The sequence below is a fragment of the Paramormyrops kingsleyae genome, chromosome 19 (genome assembly GCF_048594095.1).
Source record: "Paramormyrops kingsleyae isolate MSU_618 chromosome 19, PKINGS_0.4, whole genome shotgun sequence".
In the NCBI taxonomy this organism is placed as follows: Eukaryota; Metazoa; Chordata; class Actinopteri; order Osteoglossiformes; family Mormyridae; genus Paramormyrops; species Paramormyrops kingsleyae.
Window position 1 is genome coordinate 11,519,248 of NC_132815.1, and position 16,265 is coordinate 11,535,512.

The window sequence follows — 16,265 nt, forward strand, 5'->3', positions numbered from 1 at the left end:
GAGCCATCGTCTCCACACGACCTCTCATCACCAAATGCCAATTATGTTTCCCCTGCTTACTGTCTGCCGCGTTTGCGGTACAGGGGTGATTACTTTAGCGTGTCAGACTGACAGCCACATGTTCAAACATCAGGAGATGTATTTCAATGAAATTAAGCATTTTCATTTGCCATTTGTACAAATATGATATTAATTAGGTCAGTGTTTCCTAATCCAGTCCTCAGGAACCCACAGACAGTCCATGTTTCTGCTGCCTCCCAGCTCCCGCATGAGGACTGTCTGGCAGGGAGCTCGGAAGGAGCAAAAACATGGACCAAGTGTAGGACCAAAGACTGGAGTAGGACTCACTGAATTAGGCAACTTAAGAAAATTTGTGGTTCTGAAATACAGGTCACTTCTCCTTGTGTCCCTGCACACCGAGGGAGGGGGGAGGGGATATCCCCCCCCCCCCCAGAGCTGCCACCAGGGGACACCTGTGTTTGATTTGGCTTTTGAAGAGTCTCCTTCCCAACACCGTAACCCCCAAACCCTGAAGAGACAGAGATGTGTGAGGGCTGATTATGAAGCAGGCATTTCTGCTCAATCACAGTGACACTTTATATGAGGGTAAGAGCTATGGAAACTAAGTGACACCTCCCCCCCCACACACACACCAAGATCCTACCATGCAGGGGTGGGTTTTTTTTTTTTTTTTTTTTTTTTAAATACTTATCTGGATGTTCCTGGCTCTGAAAACTCCATTAAAAAGCAAAAGGACAACAGAATACATTAGATTCTGAAAGTATTACACTTAACCTTTTCAAATATAATGAAGCATTTAAAAAAGATAATAGTCTTTAGATAATCCTTTCGAGAAGTCAAGACACGAGACTGAATGGATGAAACGGTAAGCTTATTTGTGTATAAATATAAACATCAATAACAGGCAGAGTCATTACCCACAATGCCGCAGATGGCAGAGATACAATACGTAAGCCTATTTGTGTATCAGTATACTCATGAATACAAATGAGACGCTCGATTACACACATCCCTGAAACGACGACAAAGTAAGATCTCCAGCCCTTTAATTTGGGAGAGGTGTATTTAAATTACGGCCGTGCAATCACAAACACAGTGACGTCCATTCTCTCCCAGACCACGTTCCTCCATGGAGAGAAGGAAACTGATTTACGACACACACATCTGAGCAAAGTTCACGTCGTCATCGTTGTGGGGACTCTCCATTCATTTCTATAGACAAAACTCTAACCCCAACAATGGCAACCTTAACCCCTACCCAGTCTTAACCTTAACCATAAGTAACAAAACAAAATACAAGACTTTTGGCATTTTTAGTTTTTTGATTGCAGTTTTTTTTTTTTTATTGAGGTTATCCTTGTGGGGTTTGCATTACACTGTGGGGAAATCTGATCCCCACAAAGTAAGTACAGAAACACACACACACACTTCATAGTTCTGAAATTACAATATAAACATTAAGATACTTTTGTTTTCCAGCTTATAGTCCTTGAAAAGGCCTGGGTGTTTTTCTCACGGCTGACTAAGTGTTAAAAACTCATCTCCAGCTGGGGAGAAATGCTACAACACTACAAAAAGTGTGTCACCCCAGCTTAACTGCCCTCAGGGCAAGCACAAGGTTACCTCTGAGGCTTCATCTGACACGGACGCCCCCTGTAAGTCTCACCGCTCTGGGACAGTGTGTGGCTCAGTGGTGCTTGTGATCAGAAGGTTGCTGGTCGGAGCCCCAGCATCGCCAGATTAGTCACATGAGCTTTAGGCCCTAGATCAAGGCCCTTACCCCCTAACTCCAGTGGCTCCGGATAAACGGCCTGACGCTCCGTGCTCAGACCCCAAGATTCACTCTCAACTGTATAGATGCCCGCGTCTCAAAGAGGGCATGATAGGATATATGAATAGACGCATTAGAATGTACCTGCTCTCAAACATGCGCATAAGGCAAATAAAGCATCATTTCATATCATTTTACTCTATCGCTCTAGCACCGATTTAAATCAAATTCCTAGAGTGAACTAAGGTGACTGAGAACATCGACCAGGCGGGAGCGTTAAGTAGACTGCGTGCTCGTCATGTCACTCCACATTGTCAGACCTAACAGCAACTTGCCAGATCATTACCTAATCATCCATTTTCAGAACCAGAGAGACAACATAAGTATGAGCCACACACCTAAACCGTTTGCCAGATGGTTATCAACACATGAAAGTAAACATACTGATACAATCATAATCATTACAGGCAAAACACCATTTCTTGGAGCAAAAATGTTAGTATATAATTCAAGTAACACCCCCAACCACTCAGTATTCACAAAAAAAAAAAATCTCCTTACAAATGCATGCACGCACATTACTGATTATGTGGAAATTGATATTCCGTCTTGGAACTTTACCCAGTGATTTACAGTGCTGCCTTGGGGAAAACACTCGATATTCTGTCTATAAAAAGTGCTGAGATACCCTCAGCTCCACAGGAGAGACATCGCTGTAAGCAAACAGGCACCTGCCTGGACGGCATGAGATGCTGGAAGCTAAGAACAGAAACACAGGCCCGTGCTGAATGGCAGGAGAGCAGACAGACATGGCCTGCGGCAAAAGTACAGCAGGGACAGGCAGCAGTCAATTCCAGAATCAGGAACTCAGGATGGTAACCACACCTCACAAAAACACAGTTTATTTAGATCTAAAGACTGTCAAGAAGGTTTTGTGTCTTGAAAATATTACATATTCTGCATGCTTGAATATAGAAGCCAAAAAAAAAAACTTGGACAACTACAAGTAGTACTCAACAAAAAGGTGCTTCCCTCTAGTGGACAGGAGGACTCAGTCCCAGGGCATTAGTTGGGAGAATTTAATCACATGTGCTGAGACAGTGCCTCCTGGACACACATCAGTGTGAAGATGACGCTCTGTGTACTTGCATCTTGTTAACAACTCTACAGGGGCTGAATAATATAGAAAGTAAATGAAATGCTTAACAGGATATACACACTTTCTCAGTATGACAAACATATAAAGCAGGATGGGTGGTGATTAGTTACATAGACTAGCCTGTATAAATGGATGCAGATAAAACTGGCTTCTGAGCACCTGAAGGTACGAGGCCACATGTTTAGGGAGAAGTAGGACCCAGGACCAAATGGTTACATGTAGCATGCACACACACACACACACACACACACACACACACACTCTCTCGCTCACACACACACACACACACACACACACACACACTCTCTCGCTCACACACACACACACTTCACATAACATTTAGTCCCGTCAAAGGCTCACTTTCCCTTTGCTCCACCACAGGCGTGCAGTTGCAGTTTTTGCATTCCTTGCATCCCATTTACACACTGCCACAGGCGTGCAGAAAGCCAGCCGCCTTTTTTACGCTCTTTTGCCAATTTCCATATTCAGCTGAGAAAACAACAACAAAAAAAAAAAAAAGACTTACTTGATATAGTAAGGAACCTTATTCTGGGACACGGCCCGTTGCCACGGTAGCTGTACAGAGGCTGTGAATAGAACAGGAATATTTCAGAATTAGAAATGCTTAATTATTTGAGGGGGTGTCAGGATAAAAAACGGAACATCCATTCTCTGTCACACCGAACAGACTATTAAGTGACTGTCTGAGCCGGGGGATAAAATTCGTCCCCACCCCCCACCCCCCCCGCACACACTTCCGGGACACAGAAATCGGCTAATACAGCAGGAAGGTTCTGCTTCGTCGTGATTATCCCAGAGTATCCGCCACTGCGATGCACACGGGTTTGCGGTGTCAGACGGGCTTGACGATCGGGTTTGAACGAGGTGACTTGACGCGGTGAACAGCGACACAGGATACGGGTGACACACGCCAGAATGCGCCAGGGACAAACGACTGACTAAACGGCGCCGTTTCCCCGTCTGCCAGAATGCACCATCGCGCTTCTGGGACATGCTAAGTGTCCCAGCGGGGGGGGGGGGGGGGGGGGGGGGGTCAGGAGGAGAGGATGTGTCACGAGAGTGACGGGCCACTTCAGGGACACAAATCAATAAATAAATACGAGCTGACAATGTGTTAGAAGTGATTTCTGGAGTTCTCACGGCCACAGAGGCAACAGATTCAAATGCCCCGCCCACTCAGGTTACGATTCACTCAGAGGGGGGGGGCAAAACACACACAACTGGTGGATGGAATAAGGGTTCGGCTTCCTGTTACGGCCCATTTGGAGCATTTTCCGCACGATTCCACGCCAGGCCGGAAGGGACAGAGGGCTGCTCAATGTGAAGAGGAACAGCCAGACACTAATCTGAGCAAATTCTTATTGGGGGGGGAGGGGGGGGGGGTAGCTTCTCCTTAATCACTGCTCCATCTTCTGGAGGCGGAAGGCGGGTGAGTACAAGAGGTACAAATTAACCCCAGAGTCTCAGCACATGCAGGTCAAGTTATTTGGTGGAGAATTTACACAAATCGGAAAAGCAGAAACAGGAAATGAAGTCAGAGGGGAGGGGGTTGAAGTTCTACTTACTGGACAGGAAGTGCTGGGAGGCGGGTCCAAAGTCCCGGTGCGCCTCCTGCAGCTGCTTCAGGCGCTCCTCCACGGCCGCCTGCGAGGAAGAAGGAGAGAAGAGAGAGTCAGAGAATCCTTACCTGCGTGGTCCCACCCAGGACACTTCAGTACGGGTCATTACGACTGGTTACTCCGAGCAAAGCTAAACTACATCAGTAATAAAGCTCAGAGCCCAAACGATCACCATCAACTGCAGTATCTGACAGGCTGGAAGTTCCTCTAGTGACCGGAAGACCTGCCTCTGCAGCACAAGATCCAGGCGGCCTCAGCTCACATGGAAGCCGCCTGTTTACGGAAACGATTATTCAGTGTGTCCGCGGGCCTGCTCAGCTCGTCAGGGTCAGTCGACTTCTGCCCTCAAGCGGGGCCATGGGAGGATTTCATTGTGGGAACCCAGTGGTGACATTCACCGGGGAGCCAACTGACCGCACCAGGTTCCAACGACAGATAGCTCCAGGGGAGCCGGTAATGAGCGCTCGGCATGCTGGGAGGCAAGCCCTCCAACAGCGGGGGCATCGGGAAGCCGCCCTGATCTGCTCCCCACCCATGGTGGAACACACATCCATGACAACACCGAAGACGGCACCCCAACTGCATTCCTCCAAGGGGGTTATTCCACAAAGCAACATTTCCTGGTCAGCTAGACAACTTGAGCCAAACGTGAAAACCGACCAATGGGAGAAGAAGGAAGTGACATTCTTATTGGACAATCGTTACATTTAGCTTAAGTTATCTGGCTAAAGGAAAAATCCTGCTTTATGGAATAACCCCCAGGTCCACAGTGACAGAAACACAAGCAACATTATTCAAGGGGGTGGGAGCCAAGGTGGTGGGGGATTGCTAGCCTGCTGATTTGTTGATTCACAGCAACAAGTGGGACATGGGGAGCTTAGACTCCGCCCCTTCTAACAATCTGACGGCATCAAAGGCAACTTTTTCCTCTTTGGCATTGAAGCGACTGGTGCTTTGGGTTAGGACTGGGGGGGCAGAAGGTGCACTTTACCTCCAGGAGCTTCCAACGCATGTTGAGGTCGTCCAGCTGCCGGGTTGTGCTGGAAGACAGCTGGACGTCCAGGGGCTGCAGCTGGGCAGAGAGCTCATTCACGGCCCGCACGTCCCTCTTCAGAGGTGCCATCTCCTCCTTGAAGACCTGGTTTGGGCAAAGAGGTGGGCAGGGCCCACGACCTGTCAATCGAGAGTCATGGCTACAGTGCTCACCCAGTCAGAGGGCTTGGAGATTGGCCTGCTGACTCACGATGGTCTTTTCGATGTGGTCCTGCAGCGAGTCGATGAGCAGGTCGCCCACGGGTTGCCAGGTCGTGCGCTCGTCCTCCGCCGGCACCAGCCTCAGCTCCAGCTGGTCCATGGCACCCTGCAGGTCCTGCAGGCGGCCTAAAGCCCGGTCCAGCTGCTGCTGCCAGGCCCCGGCGTGCCCACACAGCCGCTCCCAGCGCTCAGCCACCTCGGCTGTCTGCTTGCGGATGGCTTTGGCCACACGCTGGGCCCGCTCCTCTGGACTCAGTTCTGGGGGGGGGGGAGAAATCACTGTTATTGCCATGACCCGTCTATATTCGCTCAAATACAGCTCTAGCTGCTTTTCATTGACCCCATACACCTACAAAGGTCAAACAGCAGGTCCCCATTATCTGTGGATCCATTTAACCCAATAAATATACACTGCTGCCCGGGGTGTGTCCTTAAGGGGCATCACCCAATCTGGCCCCCATGGTAACCTCCTCTCTGGGAGCTGCGGGGCATGATTCGTCACGTGGAGCGGCCTGATAGGCGGGGCGGCAGACGAGAGCGGGCGAGGATGTTGAGACGACACCTGACCGCGAGCTGCCGTGCGCCCAGCCCTGCCGGTTACTCCTCTCAGACGTAGCGAAGCCAGCCACAGACCCCAGCTTCAGGGTTTGTTTCATCTCACTTCCCAAAATCACCCATTTCCCACCAGAGATCTTTACTTATTCATATTAAGTCGTTAAAATAAAAACTCTGTTATGTACTCCCTTCTTTAAATGCCACAGCATTGGGGGGGGGGGGGTGGAGCACAAACAGCATAGCTGATGAGCTTCAGACATTTAAAATTCTGCTCTCTCTCAAACAAACTGCGCACAAGACCCCCCACTCCCCCCCACCCCCAAACTGGCAGTACCACTGGCACCTCTGGCCCCCTCCCCTCCCCCAGATAGCTGCCGTCCCACTGATCATGTAGCCGCTTCACCTGTCTTGGCTTGCAGGTTCCTGCCTGGTTCCTCTGGACCTTCGATGGGCTGGTCGGCCAGGAACGCACGGGCCTGGTCCAGAGTGCTGAGCACGAGTGGCTCTCGATCCTTCAGCTCGTCCTGCAGGAGCTGTGTGGAGGACAAGAAGCAAAGACACGGACCGACCATCAACATGACGTTACTGTGGACACAAGTGTGACGCTTCAGACAGCGCTAAATGAAACCAGCTGTCAGATGATCAGAATACACATATTTTACAGGTTTTTCTGCGGCTCTGTGCCTGTGATGAGAAGACTGCCGATTAGAATCCTGTCCTAAACAGAACAGTCACATCATCGTTGGGTCCTAAGGCCCCTCACCCTCCAAAATGCTCCAAGGGGGCTGGATAAATGGCTTGACCTTGCACTCAGATGCAGTGTATATATATGTTTGCGTGTCCCAAAGGAGAACAAAGTGGGACAGGCGAGAAAGAAGCGTCCAAGAGTACCGGTACTCATACATGTGGCGTCCCAGAGTACCGGTACTCATACATGTGGCGTCCCAGAGTACCGGTACTCATACATGTGGAGATGGCAAAGAAAAGAATCATTTCATGTCTTCTTGTCAAGCGGCACATCCAAGGCTTCTCGACGGGGGAGGTGAGTAAGCCAACATATCCCACCAGCGTGCGTGGGTCACCTCAGCATGAAGGGGGGGGGGGGGTGGAGAGAAAGCGTGGCAGGTCCTGCAGGAGGCGGCGGTGCGGTCCGGCAGATAAAACCACCAGACTGTGCCGTGATCCCAGACGAAGTAGGGGGACGGGGAGCTTGGTCCCTACGACGGCGGGGCGTGTGCAGACATACTAATGCACATGCATGTATGAATGTAAAACGTGTGTAGAGACACATGTACATGCATAAGCTAACAGGTGCTGGTTTCCCTGGCTTCATGCATCATACGTGTTGTTGTTCAAAAACAAACAGCATCTTTAAAACTACATCCCACATTCTCTAATGGGGAAAACCAGATAAGGGATTTCAGACCAGGTGCTCTTAGATCTGCTGATATCCTTTGATTAAACCATTGCTGCACTAGCACTATCAGCCAAAAGGACACAGAGCAGGATTAATGAGATTTTACATGACATCAGACCGGCCACAAATACCCGTAAATGCGCCTCACTCCGGCCCAACTGCTTCGTACTTGACCGCTGCCACTGAATCCTAGTGCTGCCGGAGGGAACCCAGCGAAACCCGATTTCCCCAATTTCCAGGCATGTGTGGTTCAGAACCCTGAATGATATGGGTTCCTCTGAGAAGCTGGACACCCAAGACACCAAAAGCTTCACCCCTCTGTTAGAGGCTGCAGCCACACTACCATCACGTATGATCAAAATTAGGTCTCACAGCAACTATTCGTCTTACATGTGACAACAACAGATAAGTGAGACATCATTCGGTAGCCTCTGTCTCAGGACAAGGACCTACACAGTACAAGTCTCAGGACAAGGACCTACATAGTACAAAGACATAACTGAGGTTGAAAACTCAGAACCAACAGCATGGATCCACAATCAGGCACCTTTCCTCCAGCAGTGACCTTGGCTGAGGGCTCCTGAGAGACAAGGTGGCTGTAGATGAAGCCATAGTCACCCCCCCAGCCCCTGCGGAATGCCTTCTGCTGATAAGAAGGCACACAGCTGATAAAAATCACAAGGGAGGGGGTGGCTATTTTCAGCTGTTTATAGCGTCGAGGGTCCCAGAAAGGACGACAGCCTGAACTCAGCCAAAACTTAATTTAGGTTCCACGTCGGCCGACCCGGGAGATAGCAGAGTCTTCAGCTTCAAAATCAGAGCCTGCTCACATTGTTCAACGTCTCCTCGATGTGAAGGGGGAATCGTTTCCATTAAGTCACAGAAAAAGGCCGAGACAGAGAGGTTCAGCCATCCAGCCCCCATTCATCTCAACAAGCATCGAATATACCAGTTATGAGAGTCAACAAGAGGCTGCGGGTTCAACTGTCAGACAGTTAATAATGACGTGTTCGGAATGTATACATATCAGTGTAATTACTAAGAGGAATGAGACTGAAACTACAGTTAACAGCTGTCTAAATTTCTTTCCATAATAAAACAGTTTTAAAGTTTGCACAAAATCATTACAAGCGGTCTGACGGCAGGAGACAAGGGCTTCAGGGTATAAACCTTTCGCTATACAAGATATTTACAAGGTGACTTCCGTAGTGCCTATAATTTCATAATTATATTGTAAACCAGTTCGTAAAAACTTCAAAAGCATCAAGCAGATATACTGTTGCAGTAATTCTGTTATTCCCAAAAAAAGCTACTCAGAATTACATTTTATGATTTACACTATTCATTTGGCACTCTGCTGGAACGCATGCAACAGCGCGTAGCTTCGTAAGGCAGAATAATGGCACGGCCCAAAGGGGTGAGATTATTTTAGTGCAATTTAGCATGTACCAAAGACAAGCATTCCGCTAATTTAATAACACTGACTGATGGGTTTAATCATTCACACAACACACTGTTTCTCTTTCCTTTCGGATAATGAAATGCGTGATTAATACAACCCATTACATGCAAAAATTGGTAGATAAACACTGATCAAAAACAGACAGAGCAGTTTGTCTCCCAATACTGGCTCATTTCAAACAAACAGAACTTTTCAATTAACCCCAACATTTTGTTTTAAATATTGGAGAACGCAAAGAAAATTTATTCACCTGTGCAAATCACAGGAGGGGGATACCTTTGAACGGACCTAAAGAGGTGATTGGGTCCAATTCTAATCTGTGCTGGAAAATGGATGGCTTTTATACACCAACATTACTCTTTGGTATCAAGTGCAAGTAGTACGCTTTGAAATTAACTAAGACACATCAAAATCCATTTCATGACAATGAAACAAAAACAGCAATGACCACCAAGAAGGCTACAGTGATCGCTGGTAGAATACAACAGCATCACCCTACATCAGTAGGGTATCAGAGTGCTAACTAAATACTTCATCTTTGACCTTGTACAGGCCAGGAAAAGTAAGCGCCAAAACAAGGACGAATGGAGGGGGAGGCCGTACAAAAGACAACGATCCCGCCCAAGCCTGATCTTCAGGAGCTGCTGCAGCTTGCCTTCCTTAAACACAAAAAAATGCCCCTATGAGAAGAGGACAACAAACATCTCCAGCAGATTAACACACTACACATCCTTCCTGAACAAACAAACAGGCAGACAATTCATTGGAATGTCGTCAGGATATTTTAAAACCAAGACCTCAAAGCCAGAAGCCATCTTGGAGAAAAGCTACTTCTTTCACGCTCTCCAAACCACAGCCCAGTGAGAGGGACGAGAGGCCTCGACAAACCCAACAACGAGGACCCTAAACGCTCTGAAGGAACAAACTATTTTACATGACGAAGACCAGAAAAGTTGAGTAAATGGCTACTTTCATGAAGCTCCAAGGAGGAGACAGCAGGAACAGATTTGAACACGGTGGTCTGTTGAAGTGAGAAAGTCATGCATGACTAAGACAAGGCCAGAAGGCACAGGAAGGTCTTAACATGTCAACCTAAAAATGTGTCACTCCACCTGTCTCTCTGCCACCTCTGTCCATCTGTCACAAGCCACAACCCTGATTCGACAAACGTTTACTCTGAAAAGACTGAAACATATTTAGCTGTTCACGCATCGTCCTCGCCGTACTCCCCAGCTCCAAAGAGCAGAAGAGCATCATCCATAAATCAGCAGCCTCACCGACCCCCGAGAGGCCAATAAGAGAGACCATGTAAACAGAGGGCACAGCTTGGCTGAAGGATGGCAGCTTGCTTCACAATAAACTCTGCGGATAAAAGAACTGAATATCTCTCACCTTGACCTGTGTGCAAAAATGTAGGTGGGAGAATCAAGGCTTCGAAGGCCAGTGGAATGAAGGATTAATTTACTCCATTTATCATTAGCTAATTCAAGGGTTTAAACACCTCCCCTTCTCTCTCTCTCTCTCTCTCTCTCTCCATCCGATTAAGGCTCCATCCTGTCCTGGCACAACCCCCTCTACTGTCTTTTCAGCCTCTGTGATTCTCACGTATCCAAAACCCACCCGATTTTTGAGTATAACGTTTTCCAGTCCCCCAGCCAGAGCCAAATCCCCTCAAAATGGATGAACGGTAACTTTCCTTTAACATAGACCTTTGTCAAAATTAACTCCCTCTCTTTGTGCCTCTTAACAGTTTGTAGAATGAAGATTGATCCTTTCACTTTCCAGTGAAGGAACTCCCATTGTCCGTGAACAATAGCCAACTGAGAGAGAAAATCGAAAATCTGGAGACTAAAACCTCTCTCAGTGAAAAGTGGGATACAAAAAAAAAACTAGTGATGATACATTTCACGACAAATTATTTCAGATTCCAATTCCGGCATCTTAACACTTAGTTGGAGCCATAAAATCCCATAATCATCCTCCTGAACAATGAGAACGGAAGTTGATCGTCTTCAACCATAAGGACAACATGTGGTTGTCCTGATGGGTCGATGCACAGCCCCGCACAGCAACTAAACTTGTACCTAAACCCTGCAGGGTAAAACTGACACCCCCCCATGCTGAAAAACAGTTAATTTATTTCAAGACCATTATAATTCTGCCTCAACATTTGAGAGGTTTAGCAGCAGCAAAAATAGAACCTAAAAACGAGCTCTCTCCTGAAACCTTTTACTGCGTGGTCCTAATGATGTTAAATCTATTCGTATTTCAGGGTTTTGTTGTAAGGTGCCTCTGGAGAAACATTTGTTCATGCCTGTCAGACTGTAGCTGGAGCTACCAGTAAGGTGGAAGGTGACCACAGTGGCAGGAACGGCCTTGTTAATTGGTGCTTTTGCTTGGGGGCTACTGACCAAGCAGTGGTTGTGCTGCTGCAGCAGGCTGGGCAGGTCTCCCGCAATGGGCATCTGCTTGGTAAGATCTTCCTCCTTCAGGCATAGCCACCTCCACAGTTCCTCCAAGAGGGCCAGCAGCCGACTCCACCGCTCCGCGCTGACCTCCAGGTGGGCTCTGGGCACAGGGGACAAGTCATAGACATCAAATCCCACTGCTGAACACCGAGACGTAAATCACCCAGACCTGAAGTCCATCGATACTACACAACACTGAAAGGCTCCGGCCTCACAAAACCTAGGACCCGCCCATCTGTGTGACATCCAATCAAATTTTAAGAACCTTGCGCGTTAAACCAATAAGACGACACGGGCCAGGCAGAAAGCAAATCCGATTGGTCACTCAGAGACAAGAAGGCTGATGCTGGGGAACCATTTGTTTTGACAGCCCACTAAAGCTAATTTCACAAAAAGCAAATTAAGCTCAGGGGCTCATCTGCCTGCAGCAATTGTAAATATAGAGTGATTGCTGAAAAATGGCTTCTGAATCACTGAGGCTCTCAACACGGCTGAGTGCATGACGTCCAGGGTGCGGTTAAGTGCAGCTCTCTTGGTCTGCTTCATACTCACGAGAAGACCATTAAGGGGGTGTGGGGGTGGGCTCTCACCGGATGTTGCCGGACTTGGCCTTCAGGTCACCCCACCGCTGGTTCATGTCGTCCAGCCGCTGCTGCAGGAAGTTGGCCTCCTCTGTGCTGCCCAGGGACTTCACCATCTTGCACCTGTTGCCGTCCACACTTTTGAAGATGTCATTGTGGGCATCGATCTCTGCCTGGATGTCCTGTGGGGGGGGTGAAGAGGCAGAACCGTAAGCGAGAAGCAGGAGGGGGGAGAGTATCACGACAACCCCACCCCCCATGGCCAAAGATTCCTGCACAGCTGGGACACCGAAGAAGAACCACAACGTGGCCAAAATGGAGTGCATCACCAGATATGCAGTAACGGACACGCCAATGCCGCACTTAATGCAACCACCCCCCCCCCCCCCAATCTGGAATCATTCTTAAAAAGCAGAAGCCTATCTTACAGGAGCCTGAACTCAGCGAATCTGTATGCTTACCCCCACGCCCCCGCCCTGCCAGACACACTGGGAGATGCGTATCTGCTAAGTGACTTAATAATTAACTAGGAGGCATGGAGAGGGGGGGCTGGCTGAGGTCCTGGTGACGCTCCGGGCCCATCAGGCACCAGTGCGGGCCACACATCACCCCCCACCAGCTGCCTCCAGGGAAATCCCTCTGAGCCCCATCCTGACCCAACACAGAAATCCTACCCCCCCCCACAGAGCCAGTGCTCATCCGCCCAAACCACAGAACGCCATCCTTGGGGGCATTTCTTATTTCCTGGGCTAAGCTTCAGTACCATCTGAGCACTTGTGGAAGGGTTACAAAAAGCCCCCCCCCCCCTCCAACCTTAACATAAAAGCTATATTCAAGTCCCCAAGTAAAAGGTGCACCGCTTCTACGATTGCAAAGCTTTCAGAGGGAAATTCTAGACACGCACAATCACATACTCAGGGAAGGGGGGGGCAGGAGGTTGCGGCTCTAAAAATAGCCCCCTTCAAAGCAATACGGACAACGAGCTGGTCCTGGAAGGTACCTCAGGAACAGAGCAACTCGGCGGTAAATCAGCCTTCCAGTCGCTTGTTTATTTACTCCGTTCCACTAATTACCGGCCTGCTTCCTGTTGACACCCGCCAAGCGCATCCTAGTGTCCATATCTGTTATTTTCATGTTATTTGGAGTAATATTCCAATGAGGGCTTTGCCAACAGGTCTCATTAAAAAGGGCCCTTGGGTTAATCCCAGTCAGGCATGGACTCACTGGGCAGGACAAGAGGCCCATTCACACTGCTCTCAAACACCATCACCTCCGTGCCAACGAGCAGCAAGGCGATCCGGTACCTGGCATGTCCCCCACACCCCAAACCTGAAATTCCACACAAAACATTATGGGTTAACGTTCACCCATGCCCTGGCCGTGCCCTATACCTCTGTACGACATGCAATGTGGAGAGCAAAAACTTTTTATTCCTGTTCAAAAAAAATATATGATCCTTATCTGGCCACAAGAACGCTTTACTGATCTCCATCTGTACACGTGACAAACATTTTGGCCAAAGGAAAACGGGAGTTTTCCAGCCTGGTATAATATATCACGGCAGGAACGTCCTGCCTGCTCCCCCAGGACAGTGCCACCCCCCCCCCCCCCTTCCCTCTGAAACTGTAGTGCAGACCAAGGTACGACCCAACGCTGCGTTGTTGGGTAACCTGGATGTGAGAAACACAGGCAGTAACCAGTCAGGGACAAATCAAGCTGCCATAAAATGCTATTTAGCCCTTAGTGCAGCCTCAGGCGTGGCAGGGAGGGACAGTACACTGTGGGCGCGTTAGCTCAGTGGACAGGGAAAATGAGGGCCTCAGTTAATGGGGGGGCATTCCAGTGGAAAAAGAGAAATGGTAGAAAGTGAAGAGCGGCAGGATCCACGAAGCCAGCCATGTTGGTGCACCTATCGGAACGCCGGCTCCTTGCGGGGGAGCCTCACTTAGCTCATCAGAAAGAGTCAGGAACAGCCTGAAAGGTCCATGTGTCCCCACCACCGACAAGTCCCTATAGAGCGTTTTGAGAGCCAGGTCCACCCCCCCCCGCGCCTCGGGCGGAATAACACATTTAAGAGGGCAATAAGGAAAACCGGCTCCTTTTATTACATTAAATAATTGCCTTGTCTCGTTTAGAGCACCCCACCACCACCACCCACAATTAAATTTAGACTGCTCCACTTTCAAAAGGACGCAAGTGAGAGATGGCGGGAAAGCGGGTCTCTGTGCCCTCCCCCCCACCGCCCCAGGGGGGGTGACCTTTCCGTGTTTGTTTATAATGAGCTTTCACTGCGCCGGAGTCCGCTGCCGGCCAGAGCAGTAACGTGACCTGGCGGCGGCACACGCCATCACTCTCTCAGCTTCCACCCACCCCCCCTCCTCCCGGGGTGGGGGGCAGCGGGTTATATACCTGTTCAAACTTCCTGAGCAGCTCCTGCAAGCTGAAGTTCAGACCGATCATCGTTGTTGAGTGCCGGGCTCTCATCTGGAGGCTACATGATCGAGTTCCAGACTGTTCCTTTCAAGGCTACGCATGCTGCAGCTCCAAAAAGGTCCACCACAGCGCCGGAGTCCGTGGCAGGCGCCCGGAGCCCGACCAGGGGCCCCTGACCCCCGCATCCTGTCCGCAGGGCCCCAATGCGGCCCCTAGCTAATTAAAAGCGCCTTTTCCCCTCCGTATTTCCAGGCAGCTCCGAGTTCTCCTCACGGGCTCCGAGTTCTCCTCACGGGCACCTCCTCCCTGACACCGCTGGCCCCTTCGTCCCTCCCAACCGGCCGGGCTCACTTACACTTACAAAAACCCTCTGTCCCCGTGAGGGGCTGGAGGGGTGGGCAATGGGCCCAGGTCAGTTAGGCCTCTCCCAGTGGCGAGAGCAGTCCAGCACACCCACGCCGGTCAAGAGAGCGCTCCAGAGTCCAGGCTGGTTCAGAACGACACGTCCGCGAACCACATTGTAAATGCGAGCCAACGGGAAGCGGGGTAAAATATGCCCCCCTTCTTTCCTGCTCTGACGCCCACCAACGCATTGGGGGGGGGGGCGTTCCAGGAACCCCCACTCTCACTCTGCAGCAGCCTGGCTGCCCCGCGGGCTGTCTCCACCCCCTCGCCCCAGCCCCCCACCCTCGGGCCGCCATGCCCTCTCCAGCAAACACACCCACTTCCTGAGGCCTCACTCAGCCTGCCCAGTTCGGAGGGAGGGGCCTGGGAAAGGATAATATGGGCCCCCTGGTCCTGCTTTTACACAGGCACCCAGGACCGGGGGGGGGGGGCAACTAAATACTGACAAACGGGGAGAGACGCTCACGGCCAGACAAACCTGACATCATGAGACACCCCGGCTTCCCCTCCCCCATACACAAGTCACGTGGACACACACTCGCAGAACTCACTACAGAGCTTATACACTTAACAAAAGGTACAACAGCAGCTCCCTCGCAGATGCTTCATTCTCGACACGACTGTCTTAACTGCTGGCGCCTTCACAGCTATGGACTACTCACTCAAAGTGCCCCCCCCCCCCCCCCGCAGCACAAATTTCAAAGCAAATACATTTTCTACGTACAGTTTGACCTCCACATCCATGTGCTATTCAGACTTCAGACCACAACCAAAGGGGGGGGTGGATTTCTGCCAAAATTCGAAACATACGTCTGTAAAACTGCCCCAGAGCAGTCAATAAGAATGAGGAAAGAGGGTGTGAAACCGAGGAGGGGGGGCGGTGTACCGGAGGCTGGTTCACTCGGTCAGCGTGGTTTGCGGTGGAGTTTCACTTCTTGGTGCTCGGAAACCTGCACGGCAGTCTGGGGACTGTGACCGGGGCGCACAAACAGTATGCGTCACACAGACCCCACGGGAACGAGGGGGGGGGATTCACGGCAGAATAAATGGAGTCGCCAGGCTAAGCAGCTAAGAGGAGAAGAGAGGCCTGATTTCCCAG

General features: G+C 50.0%; 1 protein-coding gene across 5 annotated transcripts in view; it reads right to left on the minus strand.

The window, feature by feature from the left end:
- The window catches only part of utrn (utrophin), a 113,293-nt gene that overhangs the window by 23,319 nt on the left and 73,709 nt on the right, over window positions 1-16,265 (minus strand). For 4 of the 5 annotated variants that reach the window (XM_072702684.1, XM_072702686.1, XM_072702685.1 and 1 more), the window contains 7 exons: window positions 12,338-12,510; window positions 11,691-11,847; window positions 6,804-6,933; window positions 5,835-6,103; window positions 5,583-5,729; window positions 4,538-4,616; window positions 3,478-3,538 (listed from right to left, as the gene is read on the minus strand). In XM_072702684.1, coding sequence (XP_072558785.1) covers window positions 3,478-3,538; window positions 4,538-4,616; window positions 5,583-5,729; window positions 5,835-6,103; window positions 6,804-6,933; window positions 11,691-11,847; window positions 12,338-12,510 — 1,016 coding nt within the window. Of the gene's footprint in view, window positions 1-3,477; window positions 3,539-4,537; window positions 4,617-5,582; window positions 5,730-5,834; window positions 6,104-6,803; window positions 6,934-11,690; window positions 11,848-12,337; window positions 12,511-14,737; window positions 15,253-16,265 lie in introns of those variants that run through there. The other variant, XM_072702687.1, reaches the window with a different exon arrangement.